This window comes from Arvicanthis niloticus, chromosome 24 (genome assembly GCF_011762505.2).
Source record: "Arvicanthis niloticus isolate mArvNil1 chromosome 24, mArvNil1.pat.X, whole genome shotgun sequence".
In the NCBI taxonomy this organism is placed as follows: Eukaryota; Metazoa; Chordata; class Mammalia; order Rodentia; family Muridae; genus Arvicanthis; species Arvicanthis niloticus.
This window is the reverse complement of record NC_133432.1, coordinates 37,588,294-37,600,998: the sequence shown is the minus strand read 5'-3', so window position 1 is coordinate 37,600,998 and position 12,705 is coordinate 37,588,294. Positions and strand designations below refer to the sequence as shown.

Here is a 12,705-nt window from a genome sequence, read left to right as displayed (position 1 = left end):
GATTTGGGTTTTGCTGTTTTGTGTTGTGTTGTTTTGTTTGTTTAACCAATTCTCGTCTTACAAGTATTGGGTTTTGTGGTCAAGGGGCAGCAAGCAGGATACAGTATACAGGATACTTTCATACCTTAGCATTGCCGTTATAATTTAAATTTTTCGTTTTTTCTTTATAGACTAACACTTGGACTTTGGGGCTTTTGAGTTGGATCTGGAACAAAAGTCTTTGTAGACTGACCAAGCCAGCTCAGTCAGTCAACAGGGTCTCAAGAGAGGAAGCAAGGATTAAAAAAAAAAGCCAATTAGACAACATTACAGCATGACTCCATCCAGTGCTAAGGCTGAAGTAGATTTTTCTCCAGTCTGCTTTCATGCCACTCTAGGTGCATTCATAAAATAAGGTCAGTTCTAGGTCAAGGAACAAACAAAGCAATAAAAACAAATAGTCAAGGAACAAACAAGGCAGTAAACAAAGTCCCAGAGTATTCAGGGAATTATCAAGATGATCAACATCTAGAGCCTACTTCTGTGTCCTGGCCCAAAGTCAAATTCCTGCCAAATTTCTAGAAGCAGCACCAAGAGCTTTCCACAGTAGACCATAAGGACTGAATGATTGCACTTATGGAAGAACACTCCTTGGAGGGAGTAGATTGAAAAAGTACTTTGGTTTGGATAAAGGTTGTGTGCTCACCTGAAATTCACATTGAAGTTTGATTGGCACTTTGGCAGAATTAAAGGCAGGTCTTTTAAGGAAAATGGTATGCCCACTGTTCATGTCTCTTGACATTAGTCACATTGTCTTAGTAAGCGTTTCTATTCCTGCACAAAACATCATGGCCAAGAAGCAAGTTGGGGAGGAAAGGGTTTATTCAGCTTACACTTCCACATTGCTGTTCATCACCAAAGGAAGTCAGGACAGGAACCCCCACAGGGCAAGGACCTGGAGGCAGGAGCTGATGCACAGGCCATGGAGGGGTGCTGCTTACTAGCTTGCTTCCCCTGGCTTGCTCAGCTTGCTTTCTTATAGAACCCAAGACCACCAGCCCAGAGATGGCACCTCCCACAATGAGCCCTCCCACCCTTGATCACTAATTGAGAAAATGTCCTACAGCTGAATATCATGGAAAAATGTCTTCAGGGAAGGCTTCTTTCTCTGTGATAACTCCAGGTTGTGTCAAGTTGACACACAAAACAAGCTACATTATCTACGTATACCATAATATTCTTGAAATTTTTTTTCACTAGTGCAATAGTGGCCAGAAGGTTACAGGAATAATACACTGCTTTCTGGTTGAATTTGAGGTCTTCTCTATGGTAGGCAATTCATTCATGGCATTGTAAATGTGGTCAAAAGCCCATGTCCCAGGATGTCATGTTCTCAAGCAGGGGAACCTACTACTATTGCTTTGCTGAAACATCTTTTAAATATTCATGTTTATATACATGGGTTAGTGCTGCTTTCAGCCTCTTTCTGCAGTGGAAAACAATGTCCAAGGCTCATAGCTGAACAAAGTGCCTAGAACAAGTAACTGCAGAGAGTTCAATCATAAATGCAATATCTATATCAAATATCTCAATGATTATATGAGAAATAGAGGGAGGAAATAAATGTAAGATCCAGAGGCTGGGAAGGTGCTGTGAAATTCGGTCTTCTGTATACAACATAACCACTGGACTCATGAATTCATAGCAGCTATGGATCCTTGCATAAGTCTTGGACAAAATCAAGCCACCTGGATCAGTCATGTTATCAGGCAACAAAACTAATTGTACTCAGTGGGTTACAAAAAAAGGAAGAAAGAAAAGTGGACAGGAAAATAGGAGGGAGGTGTAGTGGGGTACAACCCGGGTAAGTGAAAGAAGAAGTTAGGAGCAGACATAATAAAATGCATTGTATAGAGGTATGGAATTGTCAAAGAATGAATAAACGTTTTCTGTTTTAAAAATGAGAAAACAAGTAAATTCTGAATTTCCCATAAAGGAGCCATATAGCTAAGAGACTGAATCCTGAATTACAGTGCTTTGGTTCTCCTTACCTGCTAGGTAGACAGTGGATTAACTATCAGTGTGGGGAAATTAAATGAATGAGCAGAGGAAAGCAGCTATAAACATGGCTGAAGACAGCAGGCATGAAGGAACTATCAGCAACAATGATTCAGTGAGCAGAAATCACCATGAATAGGGACAATGGCAAACCAAGGAATTCAAGCACTAGTTGGAACAGATGGCATTTATGAGAGGCTCAGAGAATTGCTTGGCCCCCTCCATTATAAATAGTGGAGGGACAACAAAGATTATTATTTCAGAATAATCATATTGAAATTATTAAAGGCAACCCAAAGCTTGGTCATACCCTGAATAAACTAGTTCTTTCTGGTAGATGTGTCTAATTTTCTCAGACCAACTTTCTAGAATTTTTGGTAAGTACCATGCCATTCAAGAAACTCAACTTCCACTCTATCTCTTTGTGTGTAAAACCCACTTCCTTATTTTTCTTCCTGAGGGCACATTTGGGGACTAAGTAACAGGGTGTGACAATTGAAAGCTATTGTCCAGAAGTCCTGCACACTGAGGGACAGCGTTGACCATGAGCAACTCCAAGAAAGTCAGGGTGAGCATAACTCCACTGGATAAAGGTGGAATGGTGTAGTGGGATCTCCCCTGGGGGCAGTTCAGATCTCTTCCTGGCTCTTTACTGATGATCTTCTCAATCTGAGCAGGAACTGAAGACCAGTGACATCAGATCTTCCTCTAAAGGCTCTGGGCTCCAGCCAACTTTTGAACTTTATAACTTTCCAGGTACAGCAGAAATAAGAAGCCAAGGACTGGGCAGTTTGTCTCACCTACCTGTTTTCTGTAGAAAGTTTTAAAATAGAGATTGTTCCTGTAAATTCCTGGGTCTGGGGAGGCAGAGTTTAGGACTCAGGGCTTCTAGGTCCTGGATAGTGAATGCTTATACCATTTGACTAAGCTATGACATTGGGTGGAAAATGATGGATGGGGGGTTGACCTTTGAATTTTATGCACTTAAAATTGTGTGAGTGTGTGCATGCATGAGTGTAATGGTTTGTCTGAGCAAGTGTATATACAACTACAATACAGTGTAATTGTGGAAGTCAGTGCTCACCTTCTACCTTGAGATAGCATCTTGTTCTCTGCTGCCTTTGACATTTCATATTATATTTTCCAGATTCAATCATTTCTTACAAACTTGATCTTCATTTACAACTGAATAAAATTGTACTGTGTATGTATCACATTTTCATTACTGGCTCACCAGAGATAAGCATTAACATCTTCATTTTTTGACACAGTTGTCAGTGTCTCCAGTTCCCAGGATGAGGAGTCCATCTATAATGAAATGACAGAGGTGAAAGCTGAAGCTGGTGAGTGACCGAAAACCAGCTCCCCAAATGCCTGCAGATATCTCTGTGGTAGGGTTGCTTTTATCTCTGTCCTCCAGTGCAGGAATCTCTGTGGTGTGGTTGCTTGTGTCTCTGGAAGTAATACTTTTAATGTGCCTTATATGTTTCAACTGTGAAATAGAGACACAGGGAAACATTGAGGAGGCACATGCTGTGCACAGATATCCATGCACAGAGACAATATTCTGGATTTTTAAAGAGTTACAAAGTTCTTCTTCCCTCATTTCGAAAGAGATGGGGTAAGAATTTTTATGTTCTCCTGGGCATAGAGTGTGCATCTTTCTATGGGTTCCCTGTCAAGGGACAGTCTTACATCTGGAGTCCTTTTTATATTTTATAAATTGTTTGAGAAGGTGTATAATATAATGAGTTATTTTATGACATTTTCTACAGGGACTTTTCTCATAATTTTTCTCATATTTGCCCTATTGCCACTCTTGTTTCCCTACACCTATGAGGATGTGTATCCCCAAGAGTTTCATTTGTTTTTATGTCATATGCATGTATATATTCCATGAAGTAGAATGTAGCATGTGATATTTTCTTTTCTTGAGATTTTTTGTTCCCACAATACCTTCTTCTCACTGCCCTTCTCTATTTTATACATAATTTCTCCATCTATTTTCAGATAGATAGATGATGTATAGACAGGCAGATGATAAGTTATATTGACAGATTGTCAAATAGATCAATAGGAAGGAAGAAAAACAGAGAGAGAGAGAGAGAGAGAGAGAGAGAGAGAGAGAGGTAAATGTAGATAGATATCTCAGCCTGGCTTATTTTGCTTACTATAATAATTTTCTCTTCTACCTATTTCCCTGAAAGTGACATTCACTCTTTTGCATGGCTGAATAAAATCTCATAGTGTGCATATATGCATATATGCATGCATACATATACATATGCATATACATACACACACATACACACACACAAAATTTTGGTTTTGAGACAGAGTTTCTCTGTGCAGCCTTAGCCATACTGGAATTCACTTTGTAGTAAAGACTGGCTTTGAACTCAGAAATCCACCTGCCTATACCTCCCAAGTGCTGCAAATAAAGGTTTGCACAGCGATCACCCAGCTAAATCAAAATTTATATTTAAATATCTCAAAATATCTCACTAGACAGTCCTAGTACATCTAGTGTATGACTTTCTAAATCGTATCTTGGTCTCTTTTCTAATTTTGTCCAGTATTTGTTTTACCTATTACCTGGTTCTAACATAAGTTCAAAGTACTGAAGAATTGCACGAAAAAAGTAGTAAAAAAATATTCAGAAAGGGAAGTTCAAGGAAGATATAGTGCAAAGGATCAATGACCTTCAGAGAGATTACTCAAAAGTTCTGGGTTTACATGTATGGGTCCTGGAGGAGAAGGAGATAGTTCCTTGGATGTTGTAAGAACTCTTTCTATGGGGAAACATAAACTCCCTCATCATAAGGTCCCAACTCCTAGAACAATTCCACTAAAATTTACCCTTGAGAACCAATGAGTTTATTACAGAGCATAAGTGAGTGGCTAGTCACAGAAATATGGGTGACTCCAATCTTATATACTGAAGGTCTTCATACAATCTGGTTGGCAGCTTTTCCATGGCAGCATAGATGGAGCCTTCCTTAATTAAAATCGCACAGCCCTGAAACCCCCAAGGCTATGTGTAATTAGGTTAGAAATTTTTTTTGGTTTTTTGAGACAGGGTTTCTCTGTGTAGCCCTGGCTGTCCTGGAACTCACTCTGTAGTCCAGGCTGGCCTCAAACTCAGAAATCTGCCTGCCTCTGCCTCCCAAGTGCTGGGATTAAAGGCATGCGCCACCACTGCCCGGCTAGGTTAGAATTTTATACAAATCTCTGGCTGGGAAGAGCTGCTGGAATTTTATGTGAGGGTCCAGTAACTTTTCTCATCTCCCATAAGAGATTATGAATGGACAACAAGTCCCATTTTGATAGAATCTTATAAGTAGCCACAACTGATGGAAATTTTGTACGTGTATGTATGTCCATTTGTGTTGTTTGTTTTTTAAACAGTCTCTAAATGTAGCCCTGATGATTGTGGAATTCACTATGAAGACCAGGTTGTCCTTGAGCTCATAGTGATCTACCTGGCTCTACCCCTGAGTGCTAGAATTGGCATAGTGGCTCCTTTGCTCAATCCACTATGTTCTACAATATGGGACAGGGTTTGGATCTGTTTCCAATCTGTTAACCTCCAAATAGACTGATAGAAATGTGTCTTTTGCAGAGGTATGGGTCATATATATCATTGTTTTAATTATATGCATGCTCACTGATGCATATGAATATGGTGGAAAATAGAATATTTTTTTCTAAAAGTTTGCTCAGAAAACAGAGATTTCCTTGCTGTGCATGCAGCTGGAATAGGCTCAGGCTGAAATATCTCATTTCTTTCTATTTCCAATATATATTCTAGGATTTATTTGACCACAAACTAACCACAAGGGTGCTTCTTTGCCTAAAAAAAGTGTGTGTGTGTGTGTGTGTGTGTGTGTGTGTGTGTGTGTGTAAACTATTTCTGTACTTGCCCTCCATAGTTATATACCAACTCTTCCCTTATTTTTTCCTTAGTAGAGTGAGTTCAGAGAGTTCAAAGAGTGAGGAAATAATCATTGTGCTATAACAGTTTCCAGTGATTAGGATCATGGAGTCACTGTGAAGAGCTCCAAGGAAGTGAGGCTGCAGCTGAGCCCCTAGGTGAGGCTGAGCTGGAATTTTTAAAGCACAAGGGAAAAATAGCTCAGCTTTAGTTTACCCAGGCTCTTTTTTAAAATTTAAATTAATTCTTTGATAATTTCCACAAAATTTGACTTTCCACCTTATTCATATGTATGAGTGAGCATGCATACAATTAAAATGATATATGTGACTCATGCCTATACAATCATTTTCACCCCTATTTCTCCCTTCAACTCTTCCTGGACCTCCAACATCTCCTGCCATTTTTCGTGTAACTTTAAAAGAATTCACAGGGACCAATTAGTGCTGCTCATGCTCATGAGGCTATGCACTGGGGTCTGGCCAACCTACCAGAAAACAAACCCTGAAGAAAATTGGCTCTCCATCTCCTAGCGGCCATAGTTGTCAATAGCTCCTCAAGTAGTGGTGTGAGCTTATGAGCTCACATTCATGCTGCAATGTTGACTTGAGGTTCAGTCTTGTTCAGGTCTTAGGCTAGAAACCACAGCTGCTCTTCATGAGGGAAATGGTCCTGTCATATCCAGAAGTTGTTATTTTACCCCAGTTCTATCCTAGTCTCTCTTTCTCTGTATTTCCTATGCCTTGTGGGGACAGTTGTGACATAGATGTCCCATGTGTAGCTGAGCACTCTACAGACATTCATTTTCTGCACTTTAACCAGTTATGTATTAACCATCGTTCACTACCTAACAAATTTATCTGATGATAGCTGAGAGATGGACTAATCTATGAGTATCAAATAATTAGAAGACAATATGATGCCATGCCCATTTGTCAGAATGATTAGTAGATCACCTTTAAGAGCTCAGAAACTACTCAGGTACATATTTTTGGCGAGATTACTAGGCATGAGTTCTATTTTGTGAAACAGGCTTTTAATTTATTCAGAAAGTGTATAATATTCCTGCCACTGTTACATCAGTGGTCATATCTTGCCACATTACTCACTGTAGCTCTCATGGTTCATAGTTAGATGAAACTGTTGATGACTTTTCTACCCCAGAAGCCTGCACAGAATTTTCCTGGACTATGGAAACTAGTTAGTGGGGAGGAAGTTTCCTGATCAGTGCCAGTTAGATTATTCCATGTCCTGTGATCAAACTGTGTGGTCTCTTCAGCAATGGGTTTTACCATCAGTTTCTAGTGAGTAACTAAGAGCAATCTGGCCAAGCTCTTATTTTTTCATCCTCTGAGTTGAATAGATGAGAAACTGATGACAAGTGTGATGCTTTAAATTCCAGATAGCTTCTGGATCAAAGAGTTTCATATTCACTGCACAGAGAGAGGCTAAGGAGGAGTTAATACTTTCCTCATAATTGTTCCTATGAAATGCAAGGTGGAATTCTGCAGTCATGGATCCTGAATGGCTAAGACTTAGACTTTTGGCTATGGGAGCCTAGAAGCCTAAGTCCTAAAGTCCTGTGTCTCGGCAGAAGTATGTTAGTGGCTTGTGTGTCCCTAGGCCCAGATAATACAAGGGCACATGTTTGCTGAAATCCCATTCTTCTCTTCCACAGGGTATGTGAGATATGACCTGGTTCCCTTGGTGCTGCAGCTGCTTTTCTTCATTCTCCTCTCTGGGGTTCTTGTGGCATTTCTTCTCCAAGGTCAGACAGACTTAAGTACCTGGGATCTTAATGCTGTTTTGAGGGGTTGGGAGGATGACAAGACTGAAGATAGAACCTGACTCTTCTGTAGCTTCTAAGCATATATCAGGACTCCTCCAACCTATAAAGAAGGGGAAATAGAAAAGCAACAGGAGAGGGTCTTCACTCCACTTACTATCTTTTTGGGGTCGCAAGATTCTCTCTCTCTCTCTCTCTCTCTCTCTCTCTCTCTCTCTCTCTCTCTCTCTCGTATGTCTGTGTGCATGTATGTGCATACACACATGTGTATTTGTATGAACATGGATATGTGAAGATAAGCATACACATGTGTATGCATTATGTAATTGCCAGGAGACAGTCTCAGTGGTCATTCCTCAGATTCTGTCTACTTTTTAGAGAAAATATTTCTTATTGTCCTGAGGTCATCAAGCAAGCTAGTCTGGTTGGCCAAGGGACTCATTTGTCCTTGGACCTCCAAAACTGTGATTATGAGTGTACACTAGCATGGCTGGTTTTAAAAATGTGGGTTCTGAAAAATTGAACTCAGGTCCTCATGCCTGCATGCAGGTACTTTACCAACTAAGTCATCTTTCCAGACCAGTATTTCTCTACTTCAAGTGTTCTATAACAAATAGTTGGTTCTCAGACACAATGTTCCTACATTGGCAGTGTAGACCATGAGACACTGTTTCTTTTTTCTTGGCACAGTTCCAAAGGTTCCCTGCACCAAGGATCAGGAGGGGATCTACAAGAAACTCATGCAACTGAAGACTAGAATAGGTGCGTGATGAGAGGCTGGTTGTCTGAGGGTCTTAATAGGCAATCCATGTAGGAACACTTTGCTTGAGTTTTGACCTTTTTAGCCTTAATTTTCTTACTTGTGAAATGGAAATACAGGATAACACCAAAAGTGACTTTGGTGTTCCTAAGAATATATATACAAATTCACTCCAATTATTCCAGTTTCCAGAGAATGTAGCTCCTACTTTTCTAGTGTGGATGAGATTGGGACAGGACACTCGGGTTCCTGTAGTATGAGGAATATACTTAGTAAGTGGAGAGGGTAATGTCTCCCATGTGTGGTACTTGGAGGTCCCTGACTCTGGAGGGTTTGAAGGCTGAGCAGACACAGTAATATAGACAACCAAGTATGTGTTCATTCAAACTATCTTTCCCTGACAGACCCCCTGTGCCGTCCCTGCTCCTGGGACTGGATGCTTTTCCATGGAAATTGTTACTTTTTCTCCATAAGTAAACTTAACTGGAATGATTCTCTCACTGCCTGCAAGGAAGTAGGGGCCCAACTAGTCATCATTGAAAGTCATGAGGAGCAGGTATGCCTGATTCTTGAGTGAGACATGCTTCTTTTTATTATTAAGAATTTCATGCATTATATCATGTTTCTTGATTAAACCTATTATCTCCCTTCCAATTCCCTTCTTATTGTCCCAACACTTTTCCCTTTCAATGTCATGTACTTTCTCTTTCTAAAGTCATAGAGTCTCCTTAGTGCTGCCTACATGTCCACAAGCATAAGAATATCTACTGAAGCATGGGTAGTCTTCAGGAGTTACATGTCTAAAAATACTTACTTTTTCTCCTTACAATCTATCACTTGTCAATAGTTCTTTAGATGAGGGTGGGACTCCATGAGCCTCTCTACTGTCTAAGCTGGGTTCGGCTGGCTTGACTTTGTGCAGGCACTGTGAGTTCATGTGTGCAATTGCCATGTTGTATAAATTAAATAATAAATCTCACCATAGAGTTTGCTACCCACCTCAGTGGTTTATGGTCCCAAATGAAAGACACACACACAGTCTTGTATTTTAATATGCCTTAATCAGGACAATAGCTGGGAGACTGCGTAGCCTCTATGCTACTAGAATCTGCCTCACACTGATAATTCTGAGTTACTGCTTACTAACTGATGTGTTCCATCTTGGCTGGTCCAGTTGTGGTCCTCTCTGGGCTTCAATTTCTTAACCAAGAGCTCTGGAAACTCTCTTTGTTTCTCTACCCTATCAAAGCCACTGTGTCTCTCCATTCACCACATTCTCCTAAAGCATCACAGATCTCCTCCCTCTTTTTGTCCCAGTCCCAAGCCCTGGAATCCTAAAATTCCACCTATGTCTGTCTTCCTCAGCTATTGGCTGCTGGCATTTTAATTTGCTCCTCAGAACAAACTGGGGGCAGGTTTCCAGAAGCTATGTTCAGACCCACTTGTACAAACAGGTTTGGAGGAAAACAATTAGCATTTGTAATACAAGCAGCTACATTGCAGTGTCCATTTTACCTCAGATGTCCACTACCTCTGGCTTGTACAATCTTTCTGTCTCTCTTTCTTAATGATTCCAAAGCCTTGGAGGAGGAATTGTGATACAGATAAGGGGTATGCATTTTACTACAGGACAAGTAGATGAAGATGGATAGACATACATTTTCAAGGGAAGATAGAAGAGAAGAAGGCAGTGGATTAGGGAATCACAAATAACACACACACACACACACACACACACACACACACACGTGCACCAAACAAGTCTTGACCATGTGTGTAAGATTTGGAGGAAGACTTGAAAATATTAAGAATGCCCACGATAAATTGGCTAGTACTTAATAAATTGCTTTGTAAAGGGAAAATTCTATTGTGTACCATCAGTCAGTTGCTAAAATATGGCTCACATACATTTAGTCAGTTGTGGGAAAATCCAAATAGACATTCTTAATACTCACAAGCCAGAGAAACATGCAGTAAAAACAAGTCTATGTGACAAGATGCCAGCTGTGCACTTCTCTGTGCAAGTCATTTGCCTATAGGGCACAGACATGGGAGGACTCAGCTCTCCTGAACACATGTTGTAAATCATAATCAGACCTGGAAGGTCTGACTACAAACAGAACTTCCCCTTTAGAGTTTCCAGAAACTCTACTGGATGGAAATTCAAGTACTCAGCTCTATCTCAATTACTCTTCTCCCCTTTTAGGCCTTTCTACATAAGATGTTTTTGATTAAAGGCAATCACTGGATTGGGCTGTCAGACATAAAACAGGAAGGCTCATGGCAGTGGGTGGATGGTTCACCTCTGTCACTAAGGTAGGTCAAAAAACAAGGGTAGAATGGTGCTGTGAGACTGGTGTCTGAAACTCTAATGTGAAATATTCTTGCCTGCAAATTTTTATCTCTTAGACATAAAAATGTCACTAACTGAGCAGAAATGGGTCTTGTGCTCACGTTTAGGTAAGATGGAAGATGTTTTGAAACCCTAGTAGTGGAGACTCAGGAAGAGCTTGCAGTCTGAGAAACAAATATAGCATGGTATAAAGAATCTAAAATCTAAGTAGTCCATTTAGTACTTAAATGTATGTATGGTTTTTGCAAAAGACCTGAATTAGTGTTCCAGTTCTCATATTAGGCAGTTCACTGTCACCTGTTACTCCAACTTCAGGGGATCCAAATAACACACACACACACACACACACACACACACACACACACTTCAAAGAAATCCTAAAATAAGCATCTGCTCTATGATTAAGCCAATATTTCTGGACATGTTTGCTACTAGAAAGATTAGACTCTCAATTTACCAAAGGAGGCGGTGTACACTACACATTGAGTAACCATATGCATAAGTGCCAGGTTCAACCACAACATGGCTAGAGAGAGGGGAGATATGGATGAGAGCCTTCATCATTGTTTGTATATATAGGACTATATTAACACAGTTAATGAGGTTTGGATTAGCCAACTTGAATTATTTCAGTGGATTCTATTCCTAGCTATCTCCTTCAGCCTTGTTTGGATAAAGTAGGTGCATAGCAACCACAATAAAAAAAAAAGCCCAACAATGCTGTTGGGATGTGAAATTTCAACTAACTAATCTATGTATAAATATACCTTCAGCAAGAGGACTTCTCTCTTCAGCACTAGGCAGAAGATTCATTAAGCAAGTTATTGGGGCTAGGAAAAAGATATAAAGACATCTAATTTTCAGAAGCTTGAAACCATTCATAAATGAGGGGAGAGACATGGGTTAACAGTATACATGGACTTTGCAGCTTTAAAAGACAATATTGGAGCTCATGGAAAATCAAAGATGATTCAGAGAATGACTGTGCAGAATTGACAGATGTTGGCTGGAATGACAACGACTGTTCTTTGAAGAAATCCTGGATCTGCAAGAAGTCATCAGTATCCTGCTCCAGCAACTGATGTTCAGGTCCTTCCCTCAGCCCTTGCCACTCCAACCTCCCTGGCAAGTGACCAGAATTTACCTTCACTTGTGCTGATCACTTTTTCCTATTTGCAGGCAAGGAGCTCTTAACAACAGCTCTGCTGTTGTCTTCTGTCATGTCCCTCATCTTCTCAGGTGCTGATTCATTGCTATCTTTCCTCAAATATCTCCAGACCCCACTTGGCTTAGTAGTTTCTGTTCTGGCCTCTGTTTTCCAATTTAATACAATGTCTAACTATGATGTATACTCAGGAACTGTGTTTAAAATAAAAATGCTGTTTTCCTTGCTGAGATTAGAGCATCTACATTGCCATATTTTGCTCGATAATATCAGGATCTCCACACAATCCCATACCTACATGTTTTCCTTTCATCCATTCATCCTCCATCCATCTCCCCTGTACAAATTTGGTATGATTTTTCTCAATTATTTCAGTTTTGTCTGCAGCCTGAGAGCATCATGGAATTAATCCACCAATCAATGAATGTTTTGGGTATAGATTCTCTCTTCCATTGGTGGTGGTGTGGCAGATGAGTCTCCCACATCTCTCTTTAAGGAAAGACATGTTGCCATCATGGAGTTACTTAAATGAGTTTATTGCCCCACTATTCATAATAGTTAAGTTAGGGGACCCACCTTGGTAGCCAATAACGAAAGAATAAAGAAAAGTTTCTATTGCTGTGATAAACACCATGACCAAAGGCAACTTGGGGAGGTCAGGGTTTATTTC

General features: G+C 40.2%; 1 protein-coding gene across 3 annotated transcripts; it reads left to right on the top strand.

Annotated features, from left to right (window-relative positions):
- Positions 1 to 2,531: 2,531 nt before the first annotated feature.
- On the top strand, positions 2,532 to 12,242 carry LOC143437489 (CD209 antigen-like protein C). Of its 3 annotated transcripts, XM_076922269.1 has the most exons (9): positions 2,532 to 2,605; positions 2,715 to 2,793; positions 3,309 to 3,380; positions 7,650 to 7,739; positions 8,448 to 8,519; positions 8,922 to 9,073; positions 10,724 to 10,833; positions 11,799 to 11,959; positions 12,050 to 12,242. In XM_076922269.1, exons 1-8 carry the CDS (start codon positions 2,582 to 2,584, stop codon positions 11,950 to 11,952), a joined length of 753 nt encoding a protein of 250 aa, XP_076778384.1. In that variant the 5' UTR covers positions 2,532 to 2,581; the 3' UTR covers positions 11,953 to 11,959; positions 12,050 to 12,242. The 3 variants fall into 3 exon arrangements, with proteins under 3 accessions (XP_076778384.1, XP_076778383.1, XP_076778385.1); XM_076922268.1 differs by having other exon boundaries at positions 11,799 to 12,242; XM_076922270.1 differs by lacking the exon at positions 7,650 to 7,739 and having other exon boundaries at positions 11,799 to 12,242.
- Positions 12,243 to 12,705: the final 463 nt, after the last annotated feature.